Source organism: Barbus barbus (assembly GCF_936440315.1).
Source record: "Barbus barbus genome assembly, chromosome: 39".
Taxonomy (NCBI): domain Eukaryota; kingdom Metazoa; phylum Chordata; class Actinopteri; order Cypriniformes; family Cyprinidae; genus Barbus; species Barbus barbus.
This window is the reverse complement of record NC_136717.1, coordinates 1,913,454-1,930,720: the sequence shown is the minus strand read 5'-3', so window position 1 is coordinate 1,930,720 and position 17,267 is coordinate 1,913,454. Positions and strand designations below refer to the sequence as shown.

The following is a 17,267-nucleotide window of genomic DNA, read 5'->3' as shown; positions in this document are numbered from 1 at the left end:
AGATGTTCTCCCACCTGAATTTGTTCAAAAAGTCTTGCTTTTTCAGCCATTTGGTGCCCCCGTGCCAACTTGTTTGAGACCTGTAGCAGGCAACAAATTTGAAATGAGGTCATTTAGTGGATAAAAGTGTAAAATCTTACTGTTTAAACATTTATGTTCTCTGTTCTATTGTGAATAAAATAATGGCTCGTGATTTGAAAGTCTTTTAGTTTTAATTTTATTAAAATTAAAAAAAAATGTCCCAACATTTCCATAATTCGGGTTGTATATGGAAAAAAAATTGAAGGCATATCAACTGAAAGTCAGCATTTTTTTAAACCATGGAAAAAAAGTGAACTAAAACGTTATTGTAGCTATAGAACCATTTTTTGGTTAAAGAGAGTGTGGGCTGCTTTTGGTGCCTGAATTTGTGCTTCAGTAATGAGATCCGAGTTTACGAATACACTAGAAATTAAAGATGTCTTCCCCCAAGTAGACTACGTATTTTCTTGGCTTGCTGGATGTTGGGCTCATGACCAATAATCATGTTTTTTGCATTCGCCAAAAAAGATTTGCCGAAATCAAAATGCAGACGGTCAAGGGAATTGCTGTCAGCATGAGTCCTGCATGCTGTGAATAAGGAGCGACCAGTTGGCAGAGGATTTTTCAAGGTCTTAAAAAGGTTCTTTGTCATATCGGACACAAATATGGTGGCGAGCATAGCAGAGGTTGTACCCATGAATAGAGGTGGCCTGGCAGGGGTCAGCAACTAGTCTAGGGTGGCACAAAATATGAGTTTAAAGTACTCGTAGCTCCATTTGTGACGATGGGTCTAAGATCAATTATGATGCTTTTGGGAATCACAGCCATTTAGTGCCTACAACATCCCTAAATACAATTCAATTGTATCCCTACTATATTGTAAATGAGACAGTAGTGAATTAGATCAACTTTTTTGTATTCTTCACCTCAAGGCATATTAATGGGAAAAAGCTAACACTATTGCTAAAGTTTGATTGCTCCATTAGTTTGATTCTGGTTGTCAAAACCTCCAAAAGCCTATTCTCCATCACTGCATCTTCATGCAGATAATTACATGCAGTAGTTCAAAGATTACTCAACATTCCTTGAATTGTATTTAATCATTGAACTCAACAATTCAGAGCTAGACTGTAAGAAAATCCTGCTAAACTTTATATTAATTGTCAAAATAATTACTTGCAATAGCTATCATACCTTAAATCTCAGTACAAAAAAGTTCTCCTTTTAAAGAATGTGAAAACATTAAAGGTGAAAATCAGCAGCACATTAATGCCAGAATGTAAAATTATCCATTTTACAAGCAAAGTTTGCACGTATGTTCTAGTCCAAAAGCACAGCATTTGCATTTACTTGTGCATTATAATAAGTATATATAATATTTAAGAGGAGACTAATTAACAGAAAGAAAAATAAATGCAAACTAAATCTCTGAGTGCTTCTCAGTCAGCTCCTTAAAATTAATAAAGAAAAAATAAATAAATAAAAATCCAACGGAAGGTATTAAGATTTATATTTGGCATTTACTGATTTATAGGTTATATTGAATAAATTCCACTTTCATGAAAACATTTGCAGTTTGTTTGTAAAAATGTCCGACATGTTTATGTTTTGAGCAGCAGGTGTTTCGAATCACTGAATCATTTTACGATGAAGTTGATTCAGTTGAGGTTCATAAAGCTCGGTTTCTCAGGAAATAACCTTCCCAGAATGAGTTTTTAAATGACGTTTCATGTTGCTTTGACTTGTGAAACTCTTCTCACACTGAGGACACTTGTAAGGCTTCTCTCCAGTGTGAACTACCTTGTGAACCTGAAGGTATTCTTTAGTTCTGAAACTCTTTCCACACTGAGGGCAGGTGAAAGGCTTCTCTCCAGTGTGAATGATCATGTGGGTATTAAGGTTTTTTTTTAATGTAAAAAACACTTTCCACACTGAGAGCATGCTAATGGTTTCTTTTCAGTGTGAATCTTCATGTGGACTTTAAGGCGTCCTTTTTGGTTGAACATTTCTCCGCACTGCTGGCAGGTGTAAGGTCTCTCTCCAGTATAAATTCTCATTTGGGAATTGAGGTTTTGTGTTTTTTTGAGCTTTTTTTGGTGATGAACTATTTTCAGTCAGTGAGCTGTTAATGTTTTGATCTTTCTCTTCCGTTTCATTCTGTTCTTGACTCTCCTCTTTCAGTGCCATCAGGTCTGAGGTGAAAAGAGATAAATACAAGTTAACACCAGTTTAATGGCATAAAGCAACAAACATCAACACATTTAGACATGAAATGGATCAAATCCAAACACATATCAATGGATGCTATACCTACTAAACTACTGAATGAGGTGTAACCTGTAATCTCAAAACCTCTTGTCGATACCTCTTGTTAATTCTTTGCTTTCTTTAGGACCTCCGCTCATCTAGACCTTGATAAAGGGATGTACCATTACATTGTTTTCCACAATTTATTACTTTTGCATTACTTTTCAAATCTGGGCTGGACTTGCTTGTTTGTTTTTAATACAAAAAGTTATATATTTTTTTCTTTTGCACCAAAAATTTAAAGGAATAAGCCTGAGGCTGAAGGAAAAGAAAACTCACGTCTGTACAGCAGAATGCAGGAGAATAAACTTCAGAACTCTTCAGCAATAAAAAAGCACAAATGTTAGTTTATCTAAAGGAATTTTATTTATATCATATTCTGAGTTTGCATTTCACTGTTCTTTATTAGTTTTGTGGAATACTGAATCTGTTTTTGTGAAAGTGAGATCAGTAAATGCATCACTTTAGTCTAGAACTAACAAACACAGGACACACAATGAGTGCTCAGTACTTCTCTCAACATGAGGATAAGAGAGCTGTCACTCATTAAATGTGAAAACAAAGTAACTGGTGTTGCTTATTTGAAAAAGTAACTCAGATATTTTAATGTAAATGAAAAAGTAATGCGCTACTTTACTAGTTAACTTGAAAAAGTAATCTGATTACTTAACTCACGTTACTGTAATGCATTACCCTCAACACGGCTGGCCACTGACTGTATTATTCACTTATCGAAGATTTTTAAATGAAGAACAAAGATAAACAGCATGCAGTGACTCTACCAAGCTGTGTCATCTGGAGAAATGATTTAGTATTAGTATTTCTGACATGATTTTATTGCTTGTTGTAATGAACATTCATTGCCAGTTACATTCAGGTATGTATATGTTAGTATGGCACTTTTGGGGACGAGTTTAATTTTTTTTTTACAGCCAACAAATGTCAAGATAAAAACTCATGTTATTCTTAGATACTGTTTTCATTTTTCTCTACTTTCTGTAATTCTATAAAACTGGACATTTATATAAGGACCAAATGAGTGAGTTCAGCTTTAAGAATGAAAACCAACCTGTTTGTTCCTCAGTATCTTCATGTTTGACTCTGAATGCTTCTTCAATCTTCATGTCTTCACTCTCATCTTTAATAAACTCCATCTTTGTTTGTTCCTCAGTATCTTCATGTTTGACTCTGAATGCTTCTTCAATCTTCATGTCTTCACTCTCATCTTTAATAAACTCCATCTTTATAATCGTGTGTCACAGATCTCAGTCGCTTCAGCAGGAGTTTTCTGTTTTTAAACACTTTGTCCTGTTTAAGATGTGAATAATTAACAGCAAGGAAAATAAATTCAAATGGAATATAATTATATCCTTTGCTTGAACTCACTGATTTCACTGGTAATGTTCTTTTATATAAGAAATTTATTTTTTAATACTATTTTTGCTGTAGAATGGAAAATGGTTCACTGATTAAAACAGTACCTGTTCTGTTTCTTGAATTAGCCAAAAATATGACCAATATCTAGTAGGAATCTCAGGAGTGAAGATCAGGAGACTGAGTGAATCTTCATCAGGTTCTTGATTGAGATGGTACTGTGTCACGCTGCAGTCATCAAGACTGACTAAAGCACTGAATCACTGAAGATTTATACAGATTTCAGGAGGCTGTTCTTACAGCTGAAGACAAAGCACTCAGATCACCAGCTTAAACAGTGTGCAAATGATGTCAGCAGTTCAAAATCAAAGGGAAGCATTAAAATGTGCCTTAAAGTACAGATGAATTACCATCTTTTTTTTCCACAAGGGTTCTCAAAGTCTACATTCAAAGGTCCAAATCTGAACTTTCATCAAAGTCAAAGGTCCGGGCCGGAAAAACTGGTTATTACAAAACTTGCATAACATGCATAACAAATCAACACAAATAAAAAAAGTGCTCTTTTCATTCAACGTACATTAATAACAAGTGCAAAAGTGGCAAAACAATTCATTTAAGTGTTAGCATTATAGGTCAACCAATATAGGTTTTTCTAGCAATCAATGGCCAATATATGATGCTGATTTTCAAAACTTAAGCGCCTTCTCAAGACAATTCTGAAGCTTTTTGTTTGTTTGCTGACAGACACCAGTGTTTCCCACAGACTTACAAATGCAAATTCATTCTCTGCCAGAAGGAGGCGCTATAATAGTTTCCCCGGTAGCAGCTGTAATCAAATAAGCGTTGTGCTCACAAACGCTACATTACAGGAAAGATATAAAAATGAAAAGGACATTGAGCTTTCTGGAAACAGTTTATTTCAAATGTACAATCATATAATCCGATGAAATATATAAAAACACCTGCACCGCATTTTGATTTTGAAATGTGCAATGTTCATGCTTTAATGAAGTATAAGCCTTTTGAAAAAAAATAATAATAATTACTCATTAGTGGTGAATGTCACCTGATTACGTCAAACGTGATACGCTCACTGGATGTCATGACAACAAATGACAAAAGTTTGAATATCTCTCCTTCGCTTTCATTTTGGACCATCTCCAAAAATACATTAAAAAACCTAAAATGATTTACAAGTTTAACATACCTTTATCAAAGTATAAAATATATAATAGTATAAAACAGTGTAAAACAGCACTGTTTTTAACTTGTCAAAAACAGCTCTGTCTACAGCAAGCCGTTTTATTGCATGTCGCTTTAAATGAAAATGAGCTCTGCAAATGAGTGGGGGAGAATTCCCTTCAAAAACAGTTCAAACTACTTGTAAAAGTGCATGTCGCATCCAATGACCCCTTTAAATGATAAGCTGTTTCTTCACAAAAGCTGTTTACTTAGCATAGTGAAGCCCAAGCATGTACTGGCCATCAGTACATTCCGGTCAAGTAGTGGACTGATCGCCAAAGTGAGTAGGAGTGGAATAAACAGAATTAAATCGGAAAAATATAAAAATGTAGCCAACCAAGTTACAACACACAAAAAAAACAAGAAAATGTCAGACAGGCAAATCACATGGTCTCGCGAATCCAGCTGCTTCGCTTCTGAAATGCTTCTGGTATGAGTTGGCACTGTAGCTGTAAAGGCCAAAGTATACTTCAGCCAACCACGACTACGCACCGTCCACATTACGTCATTTTCGTCATCAGAAGGGCTCGCGGACAGCCGCGCACCCCATCTGTGTTCAGGCAATTTTTTTAAGACTGTGCAGACAGTGCGCATACAACAGCGCATGCGCAAGAAAAAGTGCAGCAGGTCTGTGCACACTCATTCTGTATGTTGTCTGAGCGTTGGCATCCTCTGAGGTCCTCTGAGGGGTTGCCATTATCTTTTCTCAGGTGTTCGGTCATCTCAGATCATTTAAGGGTTGGATCCAGATTGAAGCTTCTGTAATTCCTAGTTAACGACAGAAACACAGAAACAAATAGAGACATAATTAGCGTAGCTGCTGTTCCATCTAAGCAAAAATTATTTGTTTAACCCAAGCTAAAGAATAATAAGTAATGTACATTTGATCAGATATAACTGCAGTACAAGATTATAAAATGCATTATGTGAATGCTTGGCTAAAGAGATGCGTCTTTAATCTAGATTTAAACAGAGAGCGTGTGTCTGAACCCCGAACGTTATCAGGAAGGCTATTCCAGAGTTTGAGAGCCAAATGTGAAAAAGCTCTACCTCCTTTAGTGGACTTTGCTATCCCAGATACTACCAAAAGTCCAGAGTTTTGTGACCTTAGAGAGCGGGTTGGATTGTAGCGTGGTAGAAGACAAGTTAGATACGCAGGAGCTAAACCATTTAGGGCCTTATATGCAAGTAATAATATTTTGTAAATGATACGGAACTTAATAGGTAGCCAATGCAATTATTGGTCATCCAATCTTTTACATTTTCTACACAATCTATTAGCTTAGTTTAGAAGTTTCATCTGGTTTTGTTGAGATATATAATTGAGTATCATCAGCATAACAATGAAAACTAATCCCGTATTTTCTAATAATATTACCAAGAGGCAACATGTATTTTGAAAATAGCAGAGGACCTAGGACTGATCCTTGTGGTACTCCATACTTTACTGGTGATAATTGAGATGACTCCCCATTTAAATGAACAAAGTGGTAGCGATCAGACAGGTAGGATCTAAACCATCTTAAAGCCTGCCCTTGAATACCAGTATAGTTTTGTAATCGATCTATGAGTATGTCATGGTCTTAGTGCTGCGTTCGACACTATAGACCAAGTAATACTAGCAATGAGATGCAGCCTTGGTCTGAAGCAAGTAGTAAGTCATTTGTAATTTTAACAAGTGCAGTTTCTGTACTATGGTGAGGCCTGAAACCTGACTGAAATTCTTCATAGAGATCATTTTTTTGCAAGAAGGAGCACAATTGAGCAGACACAACTTTTTCTAAAATTTTAGACAAACGGAAGATTTGAAATGGGTTTGTAATTTGCCAGGTCATTAGAATCTAGTTGTGGTTTCTTAATAACCGCCAGCTTGAATGGTTTTGGGACGTGACCTAAAGATAACGATGAGTTAATAATATTGAGAAGCGGTTCTTCTGCTACGGGTAACAACTCTTTCAGTAATTTAGTAGGTACAGGATCTAATAAACACGTTGTTGGTTTAGATACACTGATAAGTTTATTTAGCTCTTCCTGTCCTATAGTTGTAAAGCACGGCAGTTTTTCTTTGGGTGCGATGAATGAAGCTGAAATACTAGACGCAGTAGAATCTACATTTGTTATTGTATTTCTGATGTTATCTATTTTATCAGTAAAGAAATTCATAAAGTCATTACTATTAAACTGTGAGGGAATATTTAGATCGGGTGGTGTCTGTTTATTTGTTAATCTAGCCACTGTGCTAAATAAGAACCTTGGATTGTTTTGGTTATTATCTATGAGTTTGCGGATATGCTCTACCCTGGCAGCTTTTAGAGCCTGTCTATAGCTGGACATACTGTTTTTCCACGCAATTCTAAATACTTCCAAGTTAGCTTTTCTCCATTTGCACTCAAGATTACGAGTTTCTTTCTTGAGAGAATGGGTATAACTGTTGTACCATGGCACAGTACGTTTTTCTCTAACCTTTTTCAATTTGAGGGGGGCAACAGCTTCTAATGTATTAGAGAAGATAGTGCCCATGTTGCTAGTCATTTCGTCTAGTTCATGCGTATTTATGGGTACACAGAGCAGTTGAGATAAATCAGGCAGGTTATTTGTGAATCTGTCTTTGGTGGCTGGAACAATAGTTCTGCCCGGACGATAACGCGGAGCCATATAACTAATATCAGTAATACACAGCATGCACGATACAAGGAAATGATCAGTAACATCATCACTTTGAGGTACGATATCTATATCGGTAAGATCAATTCCATGCGATATAATTAAATCTAGCGTATGATTAAAACAACGAGTGGGCCCGGTGACGTTTTGCTTGACTCCAAAAGAGGTTATTAAGCAAGTCCTAACGCATCATTTGTACAACCCAGTCTCACAGCAGTTTGTGATTTAGTCACGTAATTTAATCTATTTATTCGTGGCAGGGACACGTTTATTTCGTTATTTTCGTAACTCCAGCATGTTTTTTAAACTAATGAAGTGAAGTGACATTCAGTGAAGATTAACAGTGGCTAGATTAACAAATAATGCACTTCAATTGGATGCATCTTTCGTGCAATAGCACGATTCTTCAGCCGAGCGCGGCTGATTCTAAGCCCATTAGCCACAATGCAATGCCGACATTCATATTACAGAATCTGACAGCGATCAGCGGGTCATTAACGACAGTATAGGCTATCGCATTTTTAAGCAGCCTTTATAATATATTTAGAGTCTAAAGTTTTTAAAAAATTTAAAAGCCCAAAGATCTGTAGGCCTATCTCTGTTAAATGAATTTAACATACGTTTGTGATGCCCTTTATTTTAAGTTTCTTTTTTTTTTTTTTGGTTCTTTTTATTTAAACTATATTGTTACTAAATGTGAAAATGTGTAAAAGTAATGTGTCAAGGACTTGATATTGAATTCTGTAATTAAAAAAATTCAATAAAAAAATAAAAGTAAAAAAAATAATTGCGCATCTTACAGCAAAAAAACAAACAAACATTTACTCTGTGTTTTTGTCACCAGCAATACAGTATGTTGCTCAGTTTTGTTACAGTAAGTTAAGCTCTGAATTTTTTTAAAGTTCCAGTGAGTTTCTTCTGTTGTCCTGTTGAAAAAAAAAAATATATAATAATTTATTTAATTAAATTTTTCTCAATGTCAACAATATCCGGATGACGGCGCTACCGCCAATTAGCCTACTACTTCCTCTGGAGTCGTTGAGTAAGGGAGGCTAAAATTATTGGCAACCTCATGAACAAGTAGCCTATATAATTTGATTAAATATGTATGCAAAAGTGTATTAGTCAAGTATGTTGCTGGGGTATTGTCATGACTGCCTTATGCCCTATTTTAACTTTTTGTGACATTGCTTTGGTGTTTCCATTTGTCTGATATCACCCTCTCAGGGTTGTATTCACTATAACAACCTCATCTCTCTACATTATCATATTAGTGCTACCGCCAGACCCAGAGTTCGGCTGAATGGATTTGAAAACGGTAAAACTCAACTGTTTAACTCTTGGGGAGTTGGAAAATGAGCCTATTTCCAAAAAAAGTGGAGTGTTCCTTTAAGCAGTTGATTAATGCCATCACAGAAAAACTCTTTCAAAACACAGTCCGGTAAATAAGAATAGTGAGCGATGGCTAAATACTCTCAAATATAATACTCTCCAGCGATCGTGTGCCTCGTTTAAGGGCTAATAATATTCTTGCGGTGTTCATACCTGGCCGATGTTCCTTTGAAAAGCTTCTGGATCTTTGTGTGGCCGAGTATTCTGTAACAAAACGACTGAGAGATCCATACGCAAAGCTTTTATTAAAGGGTTTCTGTTGTCTGTTTTGCTGAAGAGTAGAGTCTGTGCTTCAGTCCAGGAGAAGACCAAGAAACATCGATGTTATGCTACACTTTATTGAAATGCAGCAACTGTGTAGTTGCTGATACAGTGATAGTTACATTAGCTCACACAAGTGTGCTGTTGCTAGTTAATGTTTAATTGCAAAAGATGTACATTTTACAGAGAACATTTCACAATACTAATCCAGGAAATACCTGTAGATTAACAGTGTTTTTTCTAAAACATTCAACATGCTTCTGCCAGTCATTGACCATTAAAATAAAAAAAATTAATCTTTAACCGGTATTTCCATTAATGGCAAATTTTGGCACTCTGTGGTGCCATGCATTTCACAGTTTTTATTGTTTTTGTTTTTTTTACAGTGTAGGAGAACAAACAATCTACATAAAAACTAAATCAGTTAACATTCAATCTTAAAAAGAAAAAGACAGAGAAATCACTCACTGCTCTTAACTGAACTACTCTTTGTCAGTTTAATTGTAAGGATTTATTTATATTTATTTATTTAGTGAATCATAACCCCTAACCCTAATCTTAAACTGGCTGTAAGTTAATCATTTACTCTAATTAATGGGATTTACTTTTGTGGTGGCTTCTGCCAGTGCTATGAGGAATCATTTTCAGAGTCTTGGGGTTTTGATGCCAGAATTTAGATTTTATTATCAGAGACAATAAAACCGAGAGATGCTGCAGCGAAATCTCCCGAATACATGGCCGCTCCTGCTTAAATCCAGTTTCTCCCAAGGAGTGTTCTATACATTTTCTATAGTGTTATTGTTTCTAAGAAACAGTCTCCATCTGTTTGCTAGAGCAGACACTAACCCCTCTGTATGTTACGTTAAATGAAGAGGCATGACTTGGTCACAGGATGTGCAGACACTTTAAACCATATGTCTGCACATTTCATTCTTTTGCAGGCCTCTACACATGCAGACAAATACCATTTTACAATAGTAGAATAACTTGATACATACATGGCTATATTCACATTGATTACACAAATAAAACTCTTCGTCACTTTAAATTAAGCTTCCTTGTGTTGTGTGTAAACTATTGCGCAATAAAATGAACTCCTAGCACCATCAAGAGTTATGTGCTTTCAAAGTATCTTCTAACAACATAAATCATTTTTACAAAAGTCACCTATTTTCCTGTTTTCATATCCCTCCCCCCCCCCTTATTTTTCTTGTTTTTAAATTTATCAGTGAGAACTTTAGCACTGGGTCCTCCTGTTAGAGCTACTCCTCCTGCCATTAAAGCTACAGGCAAAGCCAATCCTCCAGTAGCAGCAACTAGTGCTGCTCCTCCAGCTACTGCTACTCCTACACCTGTCACTGATGCTCCCACTAAAGCTGCATCTTGAACCTTCTTCATCATGATCTTTCTCTGAGCTTTCTCATACATCTCATTTGTGTAATGCTGTCCACCGTTCTTCATCACCATTGTGTCTATCTTCTTTAACAGTTCAGTAACCTGTGCTGGATCTTCATCATGGTTATTAAAAACGTGACACCTGCCTCCACACTGACTAACTAGATCATTAATCTGCTTGTTTTCAGTCAGAAACTCCTCTATACTCATCTTCGGTTTTTTTAACTGATCTCCTCTAGTGAATAGAATGATGGTGTACTGTTTAGCATATTTTCCAAAGTTCTCCTGAATCCATTTCACTGTGGTTTTCTGTTCCGTTGTGAATCTATCATCTAGTCTGATGACCAGCAGGAACACATGCGGACCAGGAACAGACATATGTATACATCTCAGTATTTCATTCTTCAGTTTTTCTCCTCTAATTGACGTATCAAACAGTCCTGGAGTGTCAATCACTGAGATGTTTTGACAATCCACTGTCTTGTGATGTTTCTGGCAGGTCTTAGTTACAGATTGAGTAGAACAAGCTTCATCAAAAATCTTTTCTCCCAGGATGGTGTTTCCAGTTGCACTTTTTCCAGCTCCTGTTTTACCCACCATCACAATCCTGAGTTCTGACATAATTAATAAATATAAAATGACAGATGTAAAAAATGTACAATATACAAATTATGAATTATATACTCTAGACTGTCAGTAGATAATGAGCTAATTTCATGCAAACAGGACCAACAGCACCGGATGCCCATTTCCTGAATTATAAACAAAAACATTAATTTGATGGAAAATGAGTAGTTCTAGGAACTCAGAAATAGCCAGCATGGTGTCTCCTAGAGAACCAATTTCCCCCTTGAGCCGTATTCCTGGTTGCATTGAAATCACAACACAGTAAAGTGCTTCTCAAATGGAAGGCTGTATCCCTCCCAGTTCAGTACTTCAGAGGCTTGTAGGCTAGAGTCATCCTCGGCTTTAAAGGAACACTCCACTTTTTTTGAAAATAAGGCTCATTTTCCAACTCCCCAAGAGTTAAAGAGTTGAGTTTTACCGTTTTCAAATCCATTCAGCCGATCTCCGGGTCTGGCGGTAGCACTTTTAGCTTCGCTTAGCATAGATCATTGAATCTGATTAGACCGTTAACATCTCTCTCAAAAATGACCAAAAAGTTTTGATATTTTTCCTATTTAAAACTTGACTCTTCTGTAGTTACATCGTGTACTAAGACTGACGGGACCGATATGGCTAGAAACTATACTCTAATAATCAAGGAACTTTGCTGCTGTACCATGACTGAAAATAGTCCCCAGCTAGGTAACTAGTTATGATATAGCTGGAGACTATTTTCAGGCGCTGCTGCTGCACCCAGGGTACGGCAGCAAAGTTCCTTGATTATTATGCCGGAATGAGAGTATAGTTTTAAATAGGAAAAATATCGAAACTCTTTGGTCATTTTTGAGAGAGATGCTAACGGTCTAATCAGATTCAACGATCTATGCTAAACAACGCAAAAAGTGCTAGCGCCAAGACCCAGAGATCGGCTGAATGGATTCAAAAACGGTAAAACTCAACTGTTTAACTCTTGGGGAGTTGGAAAATTAGCTTATTTCCAAAAAAAGTGGAGTGTTCCCTTAAACGCAAGAATGAGACGGTCTAGTGCTACGTCACGTATGTTCCCACCCTCACCGCCTCGGCTCAAAAATACTAATAAAACTTAGTTTTGGAAAAATATTTGTATTAATGTTTATATTATTTGGCTTTCTATTAATGCAATACAATGAATCACATCCGTCTACAGTCTCCTAGTGTCTTGCATATTAACAGTTTAGCGAGTACTTTACACAAAAATAAAGATAACATCTATGCTTTCCTGTCTGAAACATCTTTGTCTTAAATTTCATGATAGAAGCTCTGTACTGACTCATTCTTCATCAGTTTATTTTAATGAAATGGAATATGTACAAAGGATTGTGGCTGATTGAAGGTAGCAAAGGATGCATCCCATTTCAAATTCAGCTGAATGAAAGACGTGAAACGAAGGCTGCCTTCCTAGGATTCTTTTGATTGAGACGGACTTCAGTGACATTTGATGACATGGCAGCTGAGATATGTAACCTTCACAGGATGCAGCCTTGCGTTTGAGAAGCACCTGAGTCTGAAGCGGCTGACAGCTACGTCTTTATGCGCAAACATTTACAAACGTCAATTGCTGAAAGGAGGACGCCATGAAGGGAGCTGTTTTCGTGAGTTTTGTGATAACGGAGATGGAATGTAAACACACAATTTATGTGATTGAAAGAGCATAAAAATCTCTAAATCTCTTACAGCCGGTAAAATACAGAACCTGATTTTACCAAGTGTGACTTGTTTCTGGATCAACATCTTTGTTGACCCTGGAACAACATTGTGATAATCAGATTTGAAGAACCAGTTTATAGTTTTTGTGAAGTTAAGGCTTACAGTCAGTGTTTGGTGCTTGTACATTCGTGTCATTCATCTCTATCATTTCCTCTCTCTATCAGATTTTACTGAATACTCATGGCTAAGGTTAGGTTTAGGTGTAGGGATGTGGTCAAGACTAAATCTTAAAAATCTTGCCGGTTAAAATAATGATTGGACACGTCACCATTTTTCATAAATATATTTCTAAAGGTGCTGTTTACATGAAATTTTCACCAGATGCCGATAACAACCCAAATAATAGTACATACAAAGAAAACAAAACAAATTAGTTTAGAAATGAAGTTATGTGTAATCAAATGGAATGACAGGGAAAAAGTTAACATATATTTAATTGAATTATTTTATTTGCATGAATTCGCCACTGATGTTTGATTTTAGGCTTTTATGTAAAAGTGTAGTAGGTTTTTTTTAGGTTCTTACCTTTTTTGGATGCTACTGGGCTCCTTATCCGGGTTTTTTCTCCAACTGTTGCATTAGAGAATTCCTCGACCCTGTCTAATGAGACATTGTCCAGCTTGTCATATTTGTGAGTTGTTTTAATTCTTTGTATGGAAGAAAATAACCTTTTGTTTTGTTCTCCAGCCAGACTACGGGTTGATCTTTGTTCTCTTGTACTTTCCTTTTTAAAAGTCTCTGACTTTATTTTTGCTTGTTCTTCTCTTGCCTCTTTCTCTTGCTTTTTTCTCCTGTAAATATATTCTTCCTCTTGTCTTTTTCTTTCCTTTTCCTGTTCAATCACAGTGTGTTTTGTTCTCTCTTTTATTGCACTGTAGGTTGTAAAACTCTCACATGCTGCTTTTGCTTGATTCTGTTTAATTTGTTGGTCTTTTCTTTTGTATGTCTTTTCTTCCACTTGTTTTTTCTTTATGTTCTTTGTTCGAGACATTGCGTGAATCTCATTAATGTAATGCCGGTGATTATTCTGTTTGACAGTTTCATCAATCTTCTGCAGAAGCTCTGTGATGTGAGTTTGATTCATCTCATTTTTACTGTTGATTGCATGATAATTATCTCTGCAGTGACTGACCAGCTCTTGGAATTTTGTATCAAGTCTAAATAGCATCCATTCTTTCCTTGACATTTTTTCTCTTCCAGTGACCAGAACCAGAGTGAACTTAAACACTTGAGCTCCAAAATTGTCCTGAATTTGATCCAAAAGGTTCCTCTCATACTCCTCAAAGTTTTCAAGGTTGATGACGAGCAGGAACACGTGAGGACCAGGCTGAACGAGAGAAAGACTCTTCATCATCTGCCCCTGAAGCTCTTCATCAGTCAGATGAGTGTTGAAGAATCCTGGAGTGTCGATGATGGAGATGTTTCTGTCTTCTACTCTTCCTGTCTGTTTCTCACTCTCTGTGGTTCTGCTCTCTTTAAATGCATTTCGACCCAGTATTGCATTTGCTATTGCACTCTTTCCAACACCAGAGACTCCCAGCAGAACAATCCTCAGATCCTGCAAATGGTCTGTCAAACAGTTCATGTCATTAGGTACGTAATAACATTTCAGTGTATTAATGAACAGTGAACATCATTGTAGGGTTCACTCCTTTTGAACCAGATACTGATGCAGTCATGTGTTTTTCTCAGTTTCAGATGTCATTAATCACTTTTACAAACAAATAAATCGAGCTCCAATGCTTCATGTGAAATATGTTTATTTTTTGGCACAGGATTTAGAGTTTTGAATGGAACAGCAAAAAATGTCCCTGATGTAGCAGCTTATTAACCTTGGACCCAACAACATAATTGTAGTCAGATATCAGTTAATTTTTAACTTATATTAATGGAATGCTCAATAAAGTAATTCTCAAGTCCAACTGAAAACCTGAATAATCTAATCAAAGTTTTTATGATCACTTGGAAAATCACAGACATTGTTTTTGTCACGAATCCTGGCCATGAATTTCCATTTGTTCACCACCAGAGGTCACCCGCTCACCACATGGACTTTCATACTACACAGCACATTGGACTCCATTTCCCACCATCCATTGCACTCACTAATCACTCACAGCTGAGAACTATCACCCAATCACACACACTTTATAAGCCTTGGACTATCTCTGTGTCACTGCCGAGTATTGTCAAGCCTAGCTACCTTAAGAAGCGTTCCTGTATATCTTGTTTGATTTCCTGTGTTTTGATTCCTGCCCATGTTCCTGGATGATTCTCTCTGCCTTGCCCTGTTTGGATCCTGTTTGCCGATCGTCGACCCACGCTTGCTCTAGGATTGCTCTTGTGTCTTACCTATGCCATACCGGTTTGCTCCCATTGGCCCTGCCTGTATTACGACCATGTTTGCTAATAAAGCCTTGCAAATGGATCCGCACGTCTCACGTCTCGTTGACCCCGTTACAGAATACTCGGCCTCAAGAGGATCCAGCGGCTTTTCTAAGGAACTCTGGCCAGGTATGGACACTACAACATTATTATTTGCCCTTAACCCTCTGAGCCCGACAAACGCGAATACGCGTTTTGGGGCAGATTTTCCTGATAAGGCAGAAAAGAGCTTGAATTACTCTGCCATTTTTGATCGTTCAGATAAGAGCAATGCACCATTTGAATCTGTAAGGGGTCTTCTTTTATTTGTATTCACTCATAATAACAACTAAACTTTGTGCTTTTGAAGAATAAAGAAAACAAACAGCATGCGCTCTCGGTCTTCTCCGTCTCCGCAATCTTTTTTCAGAAATGCGTCACTAAAATGAAGTGTAACTCAGCGAATACTCAACACAGAGACATGAGAGTTATCTCTATAGGAAGCTTGAAGTGTCTTCTTTGAAATGAAGTAAGTCATATCGAAAACAAATATTCTGTGATGAAGTAATCCGTATGAAACCAACACGATGTCCAGTCTGTCCCGTCTAACTCATTATTTTTAATGAGATCCCGCCCCCTCGTGTTCACATGCAAATAACCACGTGACCCGCGCGCGCGGAGCATAAACAAAGCGTCAGTGAGGAGTTCATCGCTGCTATACTGTTACTTTCTGGAAGAAGACGCGCTGAGTAAAGGCTGGATTTCCCTCAAAATCGATCTGATGAGTAAGTAATGTTTATTTTATTTTCTGCATTAGTTAACGTGTTATTGTGACATAAACTTGAACACATTACTAGTTGGGTTGTTCCCAAACTACAACACGATAAATGCTACGCATCTAAGAATGTTTAGACCATGTTTATTATTAATAATCTGTTCACAAATATATTTTAATAACGTGCTAAACGATAACAATTAGTTCTCAGATATAAAATATATGTTTTATAGTACGAAGTATATCCTTTTATAGTACAGAGTCTATGACTGCAGAATCATATCTTTTATACTATAAAATCATACATGATGTTCAGGATGACTATAATTCCTGACTAAAATGTTTGAAATCCAGTAAAACATTGTGAATATGATGGGCAATTCATTGTATTTAAATTTCTTACTGCGCGAGTATAAAACAATAAAAGTAATATGAGAGCACCTTGTAACATGATGAATGCTACGAGTCTAAGTATGTTTAGAACATGTTTATGATTAATAGCCTACTCTGTTCAAAAATAGATTTTAATAACTAGTGCTAAACAATAATAATTAGTTTCTCAGATATAAAATGTTTTTTTTTACGATAATACAAAGCATGAATGAGTCTATGACTACAAAACCTATAGATAGATAGATAGATAGATAGATAGATAGATGCTCCTGTTATAAACATGCTCACAAATGTTTTTTCTCTTTTTTTTGTTGTTTGTATTTTATTGAATCAGACACCTGCACCACAGATGATGAATCCTGCTGACTTTCAGTCTCTTCCAACTGTTTTCCTCTGAGAGCGCTGCACTAACATCAGAAGAAATCCATGGAAAGTAGCAGAAACACTTAAATAACACGTGAATATCAGGTATGATTTATCTGTTTCACTTGTTGCACAGAATCTGTTGCAGGAACGAGTCAAAGTCTGTTCACATCTCTGTGGTTAGATCAGTGTGCACAATAATGTGTCTTTGACCTTCATTATGTATGTTTTGATTATACTGTGTTGAAAATAAAATACAAATCATTTAAAACCCCATTTTTTCAGTCTCCTCACACTCTCTTACCTGCCTCAGTCACAGTTACACTGATGGGCCATTAGCACCTTTAGGGGAGGGCCCTTTGTC

General features: G+C 36.6%; 1 protein-coding gene and 1 long non-coding RNA gene across 2 annotated transcripts in view; both read right to left on the bottom strand.

The window, feature by feature from the left end:
- LOC306858963 overlaps positions 1-17,267 on the bottom strand; it is a 1,377,007-nt gene that overhangs the window by 848,146 nt on the left and 511,594 nt on the right. The gene's annotated exons all lie outside the window — the stretch shown is intronic.
- LOC306858475 (GTPase IMAP family member 9-like) lies at positions 10,429-11,277 on the bottom strand (the record flags this gene model as incomplete). Its single annotated transcript, XM_079399042.1, has 1 exon — positions 10,429-11,277. The coding sequence occupies one exon, from the start codon at positions 11,275-11,277 to the stop codon at positions 10,429-10,431; it is 849 nt and encodes a 282-aa protein (XP_079255168.1).